Genomic DNA, 19,284 nt, shown 5'->3' with positions numbered 1-19,284 from the left:
ACGTACCAGCCATAACGACTTCCTTCCACTGAGCTAATTTTGCCCCTCTCCTTGGGGTCCAATGGGCTGTCAATTTTATGCCCAGCCTTCCATGTGAGACCTTGACAAAAGCCTTGCTAAAATGTAGATTACATCAAACATACTGCCCTTACTGACCCTCCGTATTGCCTCTCAAAATTCAAGTTGGTCAGTCACAATTCTGAAAAGAGAATCAGATTAGATTTCTTTATTAATCTTAAAATTTCTAGGTGCTGTGACAATGAATTGCCTTTTAAGGTTTTTTTTTCAGTCTACTTTTGCTACATCATTTCCAAGTCCAGTAAATTTGCACATCCCAGCCCTGCCACTCCCAATTTTGAACCTTCAGTGAAAATCAAAATAATTGCAGATGCTGGAAATCCAAAATGTAAACAGAAAATGTTGGAAGCACTCAGAGGTGAGGCAGTAGAAATAGAAGCAGAAGCGGAATTAATATTTCAGGTGGAATCCCGTTTATTAGAACTAGGAGCAAAGGGAAATGAAGACGAGATTCTGCAGATGCTGGGATCTGGAGCAACACACACACACAAAGTGCTGGAGGAACTCAGTAGGTCAGGTAGCATCTGTGGAGGGAAATAAACAGTTGACATTTTGGGTCGAGACCCTTCATCAGGGCTGGAAAGGAAGAGGGCAGAAGCCAGAATATAAAGGTGGGGGGGGGGGGGGGGGGGGAGCACAAGCTGGCAGGTGATAGGCAAGTCCAAGTGAGGGGGGAAGGTAGGAGGGTGGGGGATGAGAGGGAGTGATGCAAGAAACTGAGAGGTGATAGGTAGAAGAGGCAAAGGGCTGAAGGAGGAGGAATCCAGTAGGAGAGGACAGTAGACCATGGAATAAGGGAAGGAGGTGGGGAATAGATGGGCAGGTCATGAGGGCGGGAGAGGGAAGGGGTGAGGGGGCCACAGGAATGAGGGAAAACAAGGGCAGTGAAAGGGAGAAAAGGGGTGGGGGGAAGGGCGAGGGTTACTGGAAGTTAGGGAAATCAATGTTGAGGCTGCCAGGTTGGAGACTACAAAGTCAGAATATGAGGTGTGGTTCCTCCAACCTGCATCTGGCCTCAACGTGGCAGTAGAGGAGGCCGTGGACAGACATATCAGTATGGGAGTCTCTCCCCACTGATGACCCTCCTGGCACTTATCCCTGCAACCATGCAAAGTGCTACACTTGTCCCTATGCCTGCTCCCTCACCACCATGCAGGGTCCCAGACAGTCCTTCCAGGTGAGGCACCGCTTCACCTGTGAATCCCAGGGTGTCATTTATCGCATCCGATGCGGCCTCCTCTACATTGGTGAGATCTGACGCAGACTGGGGGATCGCTTCATCGAGTGCCTTCGGTCCATCCATCTCAACAGCCAGGATCTTCTGGTGGCCAGGCACTTCAATTCCACATCCTGCTCACATACCGACATGTCTATCCACAGCTGCCTCTACTGCCTTGTTGAAGCCAGATGCAGGTTGGAGGAGCAACACCTCGTATTCTTCCTTGGTACTCTCCAACCTGACGGCCTCAACGTCGATTTCTCTAACCTCCAGTAACCCCTCCCCTCTTCTTCCCTCTCCCTATTTTTGTTTTCCCTCATTCCTGTGGCCCCCCCACCCCTTCTCTTTCCCCTCCCCCACCCTTATTGCCTGCCCATCTATTCCCCATCTCCCCTTTATTCCATGGTCTACCGTCTTCTACCGGATTCCTCCTCCTCCTCCAGCCCTTTGCCTTTTATACCTCTCACCTCTCAGCTTCTTGCATCACTCCCTCCCCCTATCACCTGCCAGCTTTTTCTCCTCCTCCTCCCCCTCCCCCTACCTTTTTTATTCTGGCTTCTGCCTTTTCCTTTCCAGTCCTGATGAAGGATCTCGACCTGAAACATCGACTGTTTATTTCCTTCCATAGATGCTGCCTGACCTGCTGAGTTCCTCCAGCATTTTGTGTCTGTTGCTCAAGAGGAAATGACTTTGTTTTACGTGACTGGGATAGGACAAGAGAATATTTCCAGTTGGGTGAAGCCAGGAAAATGTAGTCAGTGGAGAGAGAAAAATAAAGTTAATATTACAGAAGGATAACCTACAGCAGACTGGCTAGCTCTGATACAAGCAGGGAAAGCAAGCTGTATAAAAATTGTTGGATTTGGTATTGAATCTGGAAGATTACACACTGCACTATATTATAATCTAAAGAAACTCCTAACTTTGGTCCCCTTACCTAAGAAAGGATACACCACACAGGAAACTGTCCAAAGGAGGTGCACCAGGTTAATTCTTGGAATGAGAAGTTTGTCCTCTCAGAAGAGGCTAAGCAGGTTGAGACTATGTTCTTTGCAACTTGCAAGACTGAGGGATGATCTTATTGAAACGTACAAGATGCTATGGGGGTAATGACAGGATAGCCGTTGAGATGTTTTTAGTAAGGAGAGCCTTGAACAAGGGGATATAGTTTAAAGGTAAGTAGCTGCTCATTTAAAACTTAGGTGTGCAGACATTTTGCAGTGCATTGTGAATCTCTGGAATTCTCTGCCACAGAGTTGTGGAAGCTGGATCATTGGAAGTATTTAAAGTAGAGGTTGAATGAATGGGGAATTGAGGGCTATGGGGATCTGGCACAGGAGGTAGGTGGTGAGGCCTGGGGTAGATCAGCCATACTCGTATTGAATGGCAGGGCAAGTTTGAGGAACTAGGTGGCCTACTCTTGATCCTATTTTTCTTGTGTTAGGTTGATTGGTTATAGTTAGCTAGTTTGTGGCACAATGGTAGTCCTCCAGTTCTCTGGCACGACTTCCATATCCAAAGATATTTGAAAGATTGTGGTTGAAGTCTCTAATTCTTGGCTCCAGACTCTCCTGCTTTCCTCTCCCCAAGGCTCCTTCAATGTACACACCCTCCTGATGGGTATTAGATCCTACATATTGGGGGCTAATTGCCCCAGCAGCTTTTTAATGATGAAATTATTTTCACAACAATGGAATTGTGCTCTTTTAGAATGAATAACTGTTGATGCTGCCACTACTATATAAAAGCTGCCTTTGTTTTCTTGGCTACTGTCAGATATTTTGCTGGCATCTATTAGCTTTATGGCAGACACTCAGACTATTATGTTCTGAGTAACAGAATTCGCTGGTTTTCAGATATGCTGTAGGACTAAATTAGACTTGAACTCCCACCTCCTCTTCCCTCCACCTCCGCCTCGCACCCTCTTGTGAACAGCCAGTTGTATTAGGGGTGTGGTTTACACGTATTGTGGGTCTTATGAATATTCAGTAGTCTTTCCTATGCGAAGGAGGACTTCATGAATAGTCTGAGCCGAAGATTTAAGTTTTTGGACCTCAGATCACATGCTCCACCATATGCAGGTTATACAGATAATGATGTGCACTTAACCAGTTTATTTTTCTCCTAATTTGAATATTTTTTTTCCTTTGCCACATTTGAAAAGTCTGTGCTTTGTATGTCTTTGCAAATTGATTTTTATTTTAGAGAGGCAGCTAATACATTTGCTACAGGCTGCAGTTTTTTTCTAAAATACTAGAAGCTGTGGTTGTTATGAACTTTCTGCTGAACTGGCCATTGCAGTGTCCATCTCCATTCCTTATTCCATAGCCCACATTTCAGTGCTATTGACACTACAGCTGTAAATGACACTGTCTAGTTAGTAATAATTGAATTTGATAAGTTGGGTATCAGGATATGCAGTAGTTTTGTTACTGTCATCTCTTGAGATCTGGAAAGCATTTGACTGGCATTTCATGATGACCTGGAAACAGCTGAGCGTAGTATGTCATACATGTACTAGAGGATTATCAGCTGTTCATGTCTTACATGGTGATACATACTTTTAAACATTTCAAAGTGGGGAATGTCTTAAAAGTTATTTGTTCTAAGCACAGGAATTTTCTGAAAATGTAGATCAAAGCTTGCATAATACTCTGCACTTTCTTGGGATGTGAATACACTTAATACTGAATTCAATTTTTATTTTGAAGTGTAGTCACTTATGTGGAAATCCCATTTCTGTACACATTGTCTGAATGAGCATCAACACAACTGCAGATGCTGGAAACTTTAAATACAGAAAATGCTGGAAGCACTCAGCAGGTCAAGCAGCATCTGTGGAAAGAAAAACTGTTAACGTTTCAGGTCTAAAATCTTTTGTTTGACTCTTTTCTCTTTCCACAAATGCTGCCTGACCTGTTGAGTGTTTCCACTATTTTCTGCCTTTTATTACATTGTTCTGGCGAGTATGGAGCAGTCCTCTCTTTGAAAGACACCTTGTTGGTATACAACACAAACAGTGGATTTTGTTAAGACAGTGGATTTTTGTATGCTTAGAAAAAATGTCAGCAAATGCAATTTTGAGATTGGTGTTATGCCACCTAATTAGAAATCTGATTGTCTCATGTACTAGTACTTGGACCACTGTTTGAAAGCATTATAATCTTTAAGGCCAGATGACTGGCATCTAATCTTCTTGAAAAGATATTGAGTTGGTGCTTAAAAAAAACCTCTGCCAGAGAGGAATTGCTTGCAGTGTTGTTGGTTTTGGATGATTGTGCTCCTGTAATTTTCAACCTATGATCTTGTGTTTAACTGCTCTGCCCAGTTAAACATGCATCTCACCCACCTCATTTATATTTCTTGTAAAACAAAATAAGCTTTATAAATGTCCTGTGATGTTTCCCTGAGCTTGCTCATGAGCTTCCAGGGAATTAATCCTCGATACCCAGAGCTCCCCTAGGTTAATGCTGGAAGACTGGCAACCTAGGTATACTGTTGCCAAACATTTCCTATGTATTGAAAGAGTCTTCAATACATAGGAAATATTTGGCAACAATATACCTAGGTTGCCAGTCCTTCAGCATTAACTTAGGGGAGCATTCTATTAATTGATCAACTGCTTTTAATTAGTTAATCATAAGATATCATTATTAGTCACGTACATCGAAACACAGTGAGTGTTTTGTAGAGTGTTCTGGGGGCAGCCTGCAAGTGTCGCCACGCTTTCAGCGCCAACATAGCATGCTCACAACTTCCCAACCCGTACGTCATTGGAATGTGGGAGGAAACCAGAGCATCCGGAGGAAACCCACGCAGACACAGGGAGAACGTACAAACTCCTTACTGGCAATTCATTAATAATCAAATAAATCAATAAAATGAAACAGCTAAACGGAGTTGTGGGTATTCTACTGAAGTGTGTACTGTAAACAAAACATTCCATGGAACTCTTTACATTAGATAAAAGTTGATTATAATTTGGGGTTCTTTTAGCAAAGAATAAAACTGCTTTCCAGTGTATAATACAAATGTTTGAAAGCATGTACCACCAGACTTGAGGACAGCTTCTATTCTCCTGTTATCAGACTCTTGTACACCAATGATGAATTCTTGATCTCCCAATCTACCTTGTCACAACCCTTGCACTTTATTTATCTACCTGCACTGCAGTTTCTCTGTAGTTTCAACACTATATTTATATTATTGTATATGACAATAATAAACCAATACCAATTAATACCCTTCTCCACCCCAGTCTATTACTCTGTCCTCCCTGACACCTGTCATCTGTATTCAGGCCAGAGCCTTTCCAGGTGGGATAAAACTGGCTAAAACTTAAAGGAGCATAACTGAACCCTATTTAAAACTTTATTGAAACTAAGTAACACTATAATATGATATAAAGTACTACAGGTGTATTACAAAAATTATGACATTGGCTGAAATGAAAGGAAACACAACAGATGATGATAAAGAACCATGCACTATGCTCTTAACAATCATGCACAGGTTTTAACTGTAACATCAACTCTGATGTAATTAGCTTTAACTCCAATTCTGGGTGTAACTCAAACAAAACAGCTGTTTTGTCTATCCAGATTAATCGAAACTCTCTGGAGTTTCTTCACAAATTGACCTGGTTGGCCTTCAAACCATGAACACCAATCCCAAACCCTGATTTTTTTTTTGTATATATAATTTTTAAAAAATGCTGTTCATGCCAATTGATGCAAACACCCCCCTTTTGAGACTGTTCGTTCTACATCCAGTTTACTACTTAGTCCCTGCATTTTATCAATTAAAATATAAATGGCATTTTTCACAGATTACAGCATGTCATTTTAAAAGTTGCTTTAGAAGGTCCTATGGTTTTCTATAGCACACTGCAGAAAATTTTTGGTCTGTGTTGGTCAATCAGGTGTTAAACTCGTGTCTTCCTGAAGGCACCTGCTTTAAAATCACAATGCCATCATCGATGCTACATGGGTTTCATTTCTATTGAATAATGTACGAATATAAATATAATGACATTTCCCCTGATACTTTAAAACCTTAAATTTAGTCCATAACATTATATTTTGTTTGGAAATTTGATATAAAATAGATTTTTTAAAAAATCCTTTGCAATTGCTAGATTTTCCTTTTTAATTATTTTCAAAGGATGTGTGGAGATCACAAAATTCACACAGATTCCTGCTTTTCAGTTTTTTGCCTGATGTCCTTGTGGTTATATAGATCTGTCATATAGTCCTCTGATATATTAAACAGCCAAGATTAATGGGGTGAAAATCTGCCAGTGCTGGGATTTGGTCCTGTGATCACTACAAGGAAGGTTTTGTTTGAGTAGTTCTAGCCAACTGTCTTGCTCCAGTCATTGAAATATTCTTTAATAGCTGCTGTATTTTAATCACCAAGTTGTTTTAGAAGAGTCACACTTTTATTGCAAAAGTGAGATTACTTTGTTTTTAAAAAAGGTTGTTACATTTTATGTTGTAAATGTATCCATTAACTGCAACATTTTGGAGAGATCAGCAAAAATGTATGTTTCCATTTTCTGAGCATTTCCTGCCTTGTAAATGAATGGATGCTGTTTCTGCACCTTTTGTACGTAATTCCCTATTGCATGTGATGTTGAAGAGCTCCTCTTCATCTCTGCTCTCTGGACATGCTTTGGTTATGTGCTGGAGATGATGACAGAGAACCTTTGTTTATTTTAGCTGCTACACTTAATCTGGCTCTTAAAATTTTCCGTCTTTCATCAATAGTGGGTCCACATTGGATTACCGTCAGTAACCTTTTTGTTTGAATTAGTAAATAAATAACAGTAATATCACGAAGTTAAACTAAAAGTATACTAATAGGATAATATTTCACAATAAGCATATTAAATTACTGTTCTTTTTATCTGATTTTTTTTTCACTGAGCTAAGCCTGTCTTAACTATTGAAGCCTCCAAGCATGTTCCCTCAACTTTATTCCTCCTAAGGGTCAAACACATTCCTTTCAGTAACTGTGGATTTGTATAGGTGAGTCCCAGATCCCTGTGACATATTCTTTGATACCTAGGAAAGCTTTTGGTAGATAAATCCTGATTATTTCAATGACCAGTTTTTCAGTAGTGCTGAAAATGAAACGTGCGGTTTTGGGATAACTGCATCATTAAACTGTTTGTTCTGTGAATAAAATTTGCTGATTTAAAGTATTCAGATTAATTAAGATCTCCAGGGAAACATGGACATGTTTGCCAAAAGAATCGTCCACAGATTTATCATTTTTGTATTTGATGTATTTTAAACTTGGTGCTAATGACAGAAGTTTTTACTTTTAATTCACTACTTCAAGATAAGTTATCCCCCTGGAACAGATGAAAGAGCTGCTCTTACCTCTGAGGACTAGGCTGACAATTGTGAAAGAGTGCTGCACTGTTTGAAGTGGCATCTTAGGAAAGAGTTATTAAACCAAGACATCTGCTCTCGGGTAAATGTAAAAGATTCCCTGGCATTATTTTGTAGAAGTAGTGGGTTCTATGACTCAAATGGTTTCCTGGCCAACATTTATCTCTCGATTTGGAGCGGGGTGGGGGGGGGGGGGGTGGGGGTGGGTGGAGAAAGAGGATTATCTGGTCATTATCTCAGTAATGTTTGTAGGAACTTGCTGTATACATATTGGCTGTCATGTTTCCCAGTTTACAACATTGACTACACTTCAAAGAATATTTAAACATTTGTGGATTTCCTGAAAGGGAAACAAAAGGCTATAAATAAATGCATGTGTTTCTTCTTTTCTTATGTCATTAACATTCCCAGTGTTTGGAATCTGGCATTCATTGTTGATGTAATCATTTTTTTTCTGAAAGAGTAGCCTTCGAGGATTTGAGGTTTTCCTGGTTCAAATTAATTTAAAACTACAGGAGTAATTTTTTTTAAAAAAGAAAGCATTTTGCTACTTGTTCTGACTTTAGGAAAGAACTTGCTTTCAATTACTGTATTTTGTGGTTGACTTTTGGCTCATTCAATGCTTGTTATGCAGTAGATTTAATAGTTGGAATGGGAGAATAGGCCAGGAAAACTGAGTACAGATTCCTTCCAATTTTATAAGAAAAACCTTACTGATGTTTTCATTTGGCTACCTTGTGTAAATTGAAATTGCTATTTGCACTGTAATGCTCTATTTGCCTTTTGCAATGACAAGGGGCCATTTCCCTTATCTAATGACTGTAAGAACACAGTGTTGCTGCTTGTTGGCCAAATGGGAGCAGTTCAAGAGGAGGATTTTTGATTAGTAAGCTTTTCTTTAAAAGATGCTTCATTTTGCAGCGTTAACTTGGTGAGAAGCTCTGTATTGGGTTTTGACACAGAAGGAGGCCACGTGGCCCAGCAGAACTGCTGGCTCCCAGCAGAACAATTCCCAACAGTCCCATTTCTCCCTTTCCTGTACCACAGCAACTGGGGGAAACTGGAGCATCTGGAAAAATCCCACATTGCCACAGGGAGAATGTGCAAACTCAGACAGTTTGTTCTAATTGTGTTCATTCTTGTAAAAAAAAATGTATGGTTTTTCTTGTGAATGCTGCTCATGATGCTATGTGCCTGTGATGCTGTTGCAAGTAAGTTTTTCATTGCATCTGTGCATTTGACAATAAATTTGATTTTTGACAACTGATGCACAACTGTGCCACCCACTCTGGAAGGATCCTGCAGAAATTTCAGGAAACTAGCAAAGGATGTTCAATATAATGAATGCATGCCCAGAAGGGAAAGAAATAAATGAATAGCAAAAAACATTTTTTTCCCAGGATCTGGGAAGAACAGCATTTATTACCCATCTCAGATGACCCTTCAGAAGGTAGTTTTGAGCAGCTGCCTTGAAACTTGTGCAGTCCTTCTAATGAAGGCACTCTTGCAGTGTTGTTTGATAGTGAGATGATTGAGTTGAGGAGACTTCTGTAGAAGATAAAGTTGGCACAGACTGGTAGGGCCACTTAACATGCTTCTGTGCTGTTAATTTCCACCTAAAACCAACATTTTCAAATCTGAGCATTTTGAGACTTTTCTCACTTGATACGCATTTGCTTATCGCTGATTTTTACATCAAGAAAAGGGAGTTTTGTGGTATGCCCTACGGATTGTTTCAACGTAAAGGGCGAAGGAAAAATAATTTTCATGCCAGCAGAATGAATTCATGCCAGTGAAGTGATTCCGTGTTGCACTTGGGAATTTGGATGACAGGGCAGAAGATCTGTTGCATTACGCAAGGACGTTCCAGGAGAAGGGACAGGAAGGACAGGGGAAAAAGTAGAGTGAATTTTTGTGTTTTTAATGTCAAATTAGAAATGACACGAAACAGCAAAAGAGAGATTGGAGCTTAGGTCAGGAGGTGGGATGGGAGCTGAGTGAGAACATTTTGCAGGGAAGGAGGATAAGACAATCTTAAGACAAATCTTAATAAGAAAACTCCATAAACAATACACTGCATCCATGAGGAAGTTTAAAGCTTACTGTTTTGATTTCAGTTCTGATTATTTGTATTCTGGGCCTCTGGTTGATTGGAATTGTCATGGTCATAAATCTCATACTTCACAGTGCCCTTGCATTGTAAAAGTTTTGTGGCAAATTTAATTTGCATATGTGCGCAAAAAAAAAAGCAATTAAATCATGGGCACTGGGAGGCTAGCAAGATCCTATTTTTGTAGGGCATCAGTGGAATGAGTGTGGCTGGATTTTTGTTTCCTGCAAGTAGTGGTGAGCAACTTGAATTCATTTATTTAGATCATAAGATATAGGAACAGAATAGGGCCATTCGGCCCATCGAGTCTGCCCTGCCATTCAATCATGGCTGTTTTTTTTTAAAGCCCATTTTCCCACCTTCTCCCCTTTTAACCCTTTTACCAATCAAGAACCCATCAATCTCTGCCTTAAATACACCCAATGACTTGGCTTGCACAGCCCTTTGTGGCAACAAATTCCACAGATTCACCACTCAATGGCTGAAGAAATTCCTCCTCATAGTTTCATAGGGATGTCCCTTTATCCTGAGGCTGTGCCCTCTGATCCTAGACTCCCCCACTAATGGAAACATCCTTTCCACGTTCACTCTGTCCAGGCCTTTCAATATCTGGTAGGTTTCAATGATATTCGTTCTACCCCCTTCCCCCCCCCCATCCTTCTGAACTCCGCTGATTAACAATTTTGACTGCAAAGTCTGACTCGTTTCTTTTTAAAATAATAAATTCAGGGAAAGAAATAAATTTGAGAATTACAAAGCCAGATTATCAGTCACAAGCAGCAGTCATCCATCCAAGATGATCATGTTTCTTAAAAAAAACATTTGGCAGTGTACCAATAAACAATAGAATCAGTATAATTGATTTTTCCTTTTCCAGTCTCTACACTATTACTGAATTTCATCCCTATGCATTATATACAGAATTACTGCAATATTGTTTTCCAACCCAATTTTTGGGAAGAAAATATTTCACTTTCCCTATGAGTGTTAGCTTTTGGATGATAGGGGTAGAATACTCTATGATATGCCAAAATGAAACTAATGCAATATGCTGGATTTTTCATTTTGGCACGTTTCTGTCGCGCTGTGCTATAGGAGCGTACTAAATTTAGCCTTCACATGTTACTTCATTTTGGTATTTTTTTTTTGTCCCACCATGGGGGTTCTGTCAATGTTCTGTGGAAAACTTCAGTCTCAATTAAACAGCTAAAAGAAGAGGAGGCTCCAAGGACATTCCTATCCTCATTGGTGGCAGGGCCCAGCACATGAGTGCCAAAGTCAAGGCTGAAGCATTCACAATCACATTCAGGCAGATCCATCTCTGCCTCCTCCTGAGGTCTCCACCATTACCGAAGCCAGTCTTTGGACCATTCAATTCGCTGCAATTTGTGTCAAGAAGCAGTTAACAGCACTGGATACAGCAAAGGCAGTGAGACCAGACAGCATTATAGCTGTAATACTGAAGACTTCCACTCCTGATTTAGCTGTGCCCCAGCCATGCTGTCAAGTACAGTTACTGACATATACTCAGTGACATAGAAAATTGTCTGGATGTGCTGTTCACAAAAAACTGACAAATCTAATCTGGTTAATTACCATCTGATCAGTCAAGTCTCCCTCTCCCATCAGGCAGAAGATACAAAAGCATGAAGGTGCATATCACCAGGCTCAAGGACAGTTTCTATCCTGCTGTTGTAAAACTATTGAACAGTTCTCTAGTACGATAAGATGAACTCTTGACCTCACAATCTACCTCATTATAACGTGCACCTTATTGTCTACCTGCACTGCACTTTCTCTGTAGCTGTTACACTTTATTCTGCATTCTGTTATTGTTTTCCCTTGTACTACCTCTATGCACTGTCTAATGAATTGATCTGTATGAATGGTATGCAAGACAAGTTTTTCACTGTACCTCTGTACATGTGACAATAAATCGATTCCAAGTCTCAATCATCAGTAAAGTGATGGAAAACGTTGGCTGCAGTGTTATCAAGCAGGACTTGCTATCCACCTGCTCACCAATGCCCAGTTTAGGTTTTGCTAGGAGCAGTTGGCTCCACACTTTCTCCTAGCTTTGGTCCAAATGTGGAGTAAAAAGCTGAATTCCTTGGGTAAGGTGAGAATAACTGTCCTTGACATGAAAGCAAGCTGAAGTCACTGGACATCAAAGCGAGGATATTTCAATTGTCGGAATCATACATCGCATTGGAAAACGGTTTCGGTTGTTGGGAGATTTATCATCCAACCTCATGACATCACTGTAGGAATTCTCCCAGGGCAGGATGTAACCCTAACCATTATCAGCTGATTCACTCGTGAGATTCCTCCATCATAAGATATTTGCTGCTGATTTGCGCAATGCTCAGTTCCATTTGTAACTCATCAGGAAATGAATCAGTTAATGTCTACGTACAGCAAGACCTGGACAAGTAACAATCACGCCACGAAAGTAACCAACCACTTCAAAGGCAATTAGGAATGGGCAATAACTGCTGGCCTTGCCAACAACACCATCTCCTGAAAAACACATAACTAAAAATAAAAGCTAGTTTCCACCCTATTCTTGATTCTTGGCTAGCTTTGTAATCTTGATGTGGGACTTGGGGGAAAATGGAATTGCAGAATGCATTTGCAAGATGCCAGTAAAAATCCAATTGATAAACAAAAATAAGTAAAAATATTATCAAGAATGGAAATAATTTGTTTATTTACTATAACCTAATAGCTGTTATAATAATTGATTCCATGGAATGTTTGTTTTATGCAAAAATAATCATCAGGAATTTGTAGCTTAAATCCTTGTTTTCGGCATACTGTCAATTTATTGCAGAAGAAGTTCTCAGAATAAAATCTAAAGGTGATTTAAATCCTATGTTTTGCCATTTACAATTAGTAAAATCCTGATCAGTTATCAATAAAGAATGTTTAACTGGACACAGAAATAACTTTCCCTTACTACTTTTATTTTAGTTTCCTATCTGGAGCACTTTAGTGTTTTACTTTTGCTTTGCTTTGCTTTGCTTTGTTTTGTTTTGCCTCCAGTCTCCTGTCCTGTGTGTACCAAACTAAGACTCTGGCAAATCATCAGCCCATCCAAAAAGTTTTTGTTTTCCACTTTCCTTCATACATATCCAGGGAAATAGAAATGCCAGGTATTGACAGATTCTAGTTTCACTATCTAATTGATCATTACTATTGGTAATTTCCGATCCAGTGAATGTTTTTCTGATGAAGTGTCAGTTTAAATGCCCAGCTGTGTGTCACTTGTTCTTTTTATTTTTGCTCTGAGTATCATTTCCCAGCATGTTGCAGTTGAACCTTGGACCAGATGAGCATCTTATTCACCTTATTTGTTTTTGCAGGTTTTCTGTTAAGACTCTAATTGATCGCTCCTGTTTCGAGACCATTGATGACTCGTGTTCAGAATTTACAAACTTTGCAGCTATTCTGGAGCAAGTCCTGAGTCATCGTCTCAAAGGTAACATTATGTACTCTGTGCACATAAAGAAAAGATGTGAATTCCACAACTGGTAGTCAAATGGATTGCTCCCATCAGGGGTGGGGATCAGAACTTGGTGTGGAGATGAATACATTGATATGATGTTGGAATGGAGGGGGGTATGAATGAAAATTCAAGTTGAGTTGTAGAATGCATTGAAAACAATACTGTAATATTGAGAATTCAATTTTTTTGAATATTTCTGTGATTTTACAGAAAAAAACATCTACTTTTGTGAATTTCAGTGAGATCAGTGGCATAAGGCAAATAAACATTGAAAAATGCTGAATATTTTCCAACGGGGAAATATAAATATAAACTGTGTCACTTATTTCAGTTCTACCTTGCAAGTAATGATGCTGATATTTCTTGTTTTGTTTGTGGTACCACTGAAACATTGGTGAATAAATTCCCACAATTGTAAAGTGACTCACATTTAAATGTTATTTTTATTTATTCACAACCAAATCCTGTTTGCAAATAAACAAAGCAAGCAGATATATGGAAACTGAATATAGATCACATCAAAATTGGCTGAATGATGCCCTGTGTAACATCTCACAGATATCCTTCATAATTATTGATACTTTGGTTAGGTGTTATTGTTCAACATAAACTAATAATCATTCAAAGGCTAAAAGTGTTTCTTGGGTTTTTATTCTATTTGGATGACAGGGTGGGATGAGAGTGGGAAATGCCTCTTTCTCTAACAGAAGTGGAGGCCAGTTGACCTTGCCTATTCTGCTAAATAACTAGTTATTCAAAGTGGCATAATCATTTATCATGAGGTTCTTTTCTCCCTTAACCTCCCTCCTGCCCCTGGACGAATGAAATGCTCCATTAAGAATTTACCATCTATAACTGAAATAGGGTACTAGAGAGGATGTGAAAGACCACTGCCAAGGTGCCATCTCAGTAGATAGTAAATTGATGGAGAGCATTTGATTCTGTAAGATGAGTCCACACCAGAAAGTAACATGTTATATATTTACATTTTTAAGTGCTGTTGCAGACTCTGCGTAAATTCTCTTCACAATGGAACCTAGCTGACTGATGCCACTGGCTCTGATTGAATGATTGATTAAAGAAAAGATAATTACAGCCTATCACACATTTCCAGATATAAAAAAAGTAGTTTGCATTGCTAGTGTTACGGACTCAGTGAAAGTCCCTTTTAGAGAGTGTGTGTGTATGTGTGTGTGGGGTGTGCTTACGTCAATAGAAGATAAAGGATGTAATGACGTGGTTGAAGAAGGAAGAAGAAGAAGGAGAGAGAGAGAGAAGGGAGAGAGAGACCAGCCTGCTTGTTTTCTCTATCGATGGATGAGAAACAATAACTGTGTTTGCCACTGAAATCCATGTATGGAAGTTGGAAGTAATCCGGTGGAGTTCACTTTGTTGCTGACCTGTAGAAGGAAACAGGTATTTGTGTGTGGACGACCACGGTTCGGATGCTTTTCGGGGTGAGGAAGTCACTACCGAGTAAACACTGAAGTGTCGTTTGGGTTCCATCATGGAACATTTGGATTTCGTATGTACTCTCTCTATGTTTTTCTACATCTACATCTTATCTTCAGACAACGGTGGTTGTTGAAGAAGCCCTTGCTCATGTTTCACCTTATGGCTTGCGGAACTGAACTTTAAGAACCATTCAGGAACTGGGAGTTTTGGACTTTGTCACACACACACACACAAAGAGTTTAGTTTTGGGATTAACGTTCGAGGTTTTAACATTTTTGAATTCTAACATACTAACATTTTTACTTTTATTTTACGTATTATCATAAGTAGTGATTAATAAAATAGTTTTTAACACTAAATCATGCTCAGTGTGTTTCTTTTGTTGCTGGTTTGTGACACTAGGAACTGTTAACATGTACCTGTTCTGTTTTACAGCCGTTTCACTCGTAGCAAGGTCCCTAAAACTGCAACATGATGAATGATCAATGTAATGATTTTTGACTAAAAATAGAAATTGCTGGAAATGTTCAGACCAGGCAGCATCTGGAGAGTGGAACAGAGGTGAAAGGTGATGAACAATCTGTTCCTCTCCCCACAGATGCTGCTTGACTTGAGTATTTCCAGCATTGGTTTTTTTTTTCAGCCTTCTAGTTTCTGCTGTTTTTTGTTAATGTTGCCTCAGGGAAGATCATCTTTCATGGGATGATATCATCTTATTGTGATTTTATCATTTACCTGTACTTTATCAGAACTTTTGTTCCAAATATCACATCTGGAGTTGTATATACTCTGTGGGAAAGTGTTGTACAGGCTGATTACATCACACTTTTAGTTAGATCTTCCCAAATGGTGGTTTAACAGTGGAGCAACATTGATTTAAATGTTGACTTAAATTTAATGTTCATAATCTAGTGTTTGTCCCTATCTACCTGTCAGTATGGATATTGTGCATTCCTGGAGTGGGTTCTGTCATTCTGTTAGATCTACTTGCTACGGTTTAGATCATTGTCCAAAAGAAGAAAAAACGATAGTCCTGTGTTTTGAAATTTTTATTGATTTGAGAAGCACCAGATTTTTGGAGGATATTGATCCAGATTTCCACTACCTGTTGTGTGAAGAAGTGCTCCTGAACAGCATAACTCCATTTGATAATACCCCCTGTTTCTTGCCTCCCAGCTGAGGTAATAGATTATTTCTAGCTATCCTATCGATTGATTTAATTACCCTAAGCATCTCAATTAAACACCCCTTAATCTTCTATGCTTGAGGAATACAAGCCTGGGCTATTGCCATCTGTCTTTGTAATTTAATGCTTTTAACCTTGGTATTGTTCTAAGATAGAGATTGTGTGTGCTAAGTCTGATTTTGATTTTCTGAAAATTGAGAACATCACTGTGAATAATCACTTGGTTAAAGTAGTATTGTTCACATGCAGGTGTATTAGACTAATGGTTTTCAAGAAAGTCAGAATAGCCTAATGTAAGCTATGTATATGAAGTGTGGGTAATATTATAAGCACAAGTCAAATCTTGCATCGATTGTCAATGTGTAATCATGTTCTTTTCTCATCTCAAAGTATTCTGCTCCATTCCATTTAAACTATTTAAGCAGGATGCTGCTACCTTAGCAAACCACATTCCCTCACACACCCATTTTGAAATTCATTTGATGATTACATAAATATTCAATCCCTCAAACTTGTTGTTATCTACAAATTTAGAAATTATTCTTTGATTCCAAAGTTCATATCATTAGTATAAATTGTAGTGATGTTCACAACTGTGGTCCCAGCACCAATCCCTATGAGTCACCACTTCTCACCTTCTGACAGTCCTTTGATATGGCAAAAGCCTGTGTGTAGCCAGGAAGCAGAGAATATATCAAAGCATGAAACTGTTTCCATGAATTCTAAACTTCAGAACAACTTCCATTTTAGGTAAAAACTGACATTCAATGTCTCTATGACACCCAGTCTGAAAGTTTGTTGAAGTGGGAAACTGAGAAAGTACTTGTGAATGTTGCTTCGGTTCACTTGAATCTGGTAACATGTATAATGCAGCACCAGCAGTTCTCATAGGGTATTAGTTTAGCTTCATGTTTTTCAATGTTAACATAGTCGCATGTTAACTCACAAGGAAAATGCGGGTTTGTGATTTCTTGGATGGCTTGGCTAAAACATCATAATTTTTGTAGAGATTGGAGGCGATAAAGCAAATGTGTGAGAATAGTTTGGAAGAGTGCTGATTAGTTTGGTTAATTTAACAAGAAAACCATGCAGCACCTAGTAAAGTGCATATCAATAAGGAGAGGCCAAATGTGAAGGTGCCTGATCCTTTATGTAAGACATTTATTTCTGCATGCTGATATTTTTCACCTAAACCAGATGATCTTAAGTCCCTCACAGAGCATGGAAATAGACCCTTTGGCCCACCATGTTTGTGCTAGCCATCTATACTAATCCCATTTTCCAATACTCAACCATAGCCTTCAATGCCTTGGCGTTGCAAGTTCTCAGCTAAATACAAACAAACTTTGTGTGAGTACCTGCCTCCAATACCCCCTTAGGCAGTGAGCTCCAAGTTACAACCACCCTGCAATCCTTGATTAATCCTGTCCCTCCAAATTATTTTTCATTAATTTCCCTGCACTGATTTTTAGACTCACTGGCCCGAAATTACCTGGTTTATTCAAGGTATTGCATTTTCTACCCTCTAATTTGGCGCTTCTTCTGTGGTCAGAGATGATTTGAAGATTTTTCATCAGAACGCCAGCAATCTCCTTTGTTGTCTCTTAAGGAGCCTGGGATATATCTCATCAAGCCCTGGGGGTTTATTCACTTTAAACCCACTAAGACATCTAATATCTTCTCCTGTTCAATGGAGAAAACATGGATTGATGTGAGTTCTTTTGTTCATAAAGCAAATGATCAAGATGGATTGATAGCTGACCTTGAGTGTTTTGTCAGTGCTGTTTATGTTCCAACCAAGCTATTGTGCGTGCTCTTGTCTCTCATTCAGTTGGTTGCCCCAATGATCCTCTCTGTAATTTGAAATGGTTGAAATAAATTATTCTGTGCTATAGTAATGTACATTGATTTTTGTCCCCAACTGACTGCACAGATTTGATTTTGCTTTGCTTGTTTTTCCAGTGCTTGATTGAAGTGAGATGATTTCTGATAACCATTAAACTACCTTGTGAGATGTTTTCTGATCTTGTCCCCCTGCCAGTTAAGACTCTCCATTCCAAGACAAAGACATCTTGTACTCTTATTTGAACTATGGGTTCATTACTCAATGGGCCTGGTGTTTAATAAGACAATTTTCAGAATGCTAAGGGAAGAGCTGTGATCAGCATTGAATAGCATAGTGATCTTCCTGGGGGGGGGGGGGGGGGGGGGGGAGGAGCCAATAGTGTGGCTGGATTGCAAGACTGAGTTATAGTAGTAGCATGTGCTTCATATGAGAAGAATTACTGAATTATGGCTAAGTGTGGTAAATGTAAATGAGCTTAATACAGCAGGACTCCATGAAGGAAATGATATCTATTCAGACATGAAAATCTACTATACCTCTTGGCTCTGAGTTTGCAGGATTACCTTTCTAAACTGTAGTTACCCTTCGCCACATTATCACTTTTATTGTGCTTCAGAGGTAGTCCTTTGCACTTATCTTTCTATGCTCTGCATTGACTGTTAATCATTTGTCAGTTACAAAGCCAAGATGATCTGCCCATCACACCCCCTCTCATCACCTGACCCATCTCCCCATCCACCACATCTAGTAGACCCTTGGAGTTATAGAACTGTTTATCACTTTTCCATTACAGGACTTGAGGAAGACCACAATTATAAGCTGACTGTAACCTGTCTGGCTTTATGATGCAACTTGAAGTGAACTCATCAATTTTGGTATCACGGTTAATGAGGCTTACTGGAGCCAGCAGTGATTGATTGAATATGAAGGTGCAACCAGCTTGTCCGGGCTCAACTTGCAGCAAAGCTGAATTGAATTCTGGTATATTGCAGAATATGTCAGCAGAATTGCCATGAAATCCTAGCATCGTAGAAATCAAAGTCATGGCACTTTATGCATTGGCTCATAGTTGCAGGATGCAAAAGTTTAAAAAGTTGTGTACCTGGTTTTGTAACCAATGCTTTGGGAAAAATTTAATGAACTCTCACGACTGGATCTTTGTGGTGTATTAAATCTATGACAAGTATAGGTTTCATTCAAACCTAAAATTCTGAGCTGTGAGATGTGCTCCATGGGCTTTTTCTGAAGGCAGCTTGCAGTTTCTTGGGGAAGACTGGGATGCTGGAAATTTTAATTAAAATAGAAAATCACAAATTCTTAGCAAGTCATGTGACATCTGTGGAGAAAGAAACAGATGACATTTTGAGTTGATGACCTTTCTTCAGAATTGGGAAAACTTGAAGAACAGGAGAGTTGGAGAGAACCTGGAATAAGATGGAGTTGAAAAGAAGATAGATGACACAGGTTGGTGTCATCAATGAATA

At 39.4% G+C, this 19,284-nt stretch overlaps 1 protein-coding gene across 4 annotated transcripts in view; it reads left to right on the top strand.

Moving 5' to 3' along the window:
- The window catches only part of rundc3b (RUN domain containing 3b), an 87,045-nt gene that overhangs the window by 21,077 nt on the left and 46,684 nt on the right, over positions 1-19,284 (top strand). For all 4 annotated transcript variants that reach the window (XM_052015901.1, XM_052015904.1, XM_052015903.1 and 1 more), the window contains exon 2: positions 13,171-13,286. In XM_052015901.1, coding sequence (XP_051871861.1) covers positions 13,171-13,286 — 116 coding nt within the window. The remainder of the gene's footprint in view (positions 1-13,170; positions 13,287-19,284) is intronic.

The sequence above is a fragment of the Pristis pectinata genome, chromosome 5 (assembly GCF_009764475.1).
Source record: "Pristis pectinata isolate sPriPec2 chromosome 5, sPriPec2.1.pri, whole genome shotgun sequence".
Lineage (NCBI taxonomy): Eukaryota > Metazoa > Chordata > Chondrichthyes > Rhinopristiformes > Pristidae > Pristis > Pristis pectinata.
The sequence above is the reverse complement of the archived record's forward strand: the minus strand, read 5'-3'. Positions and strand labels throughout refer to the sequence as shown.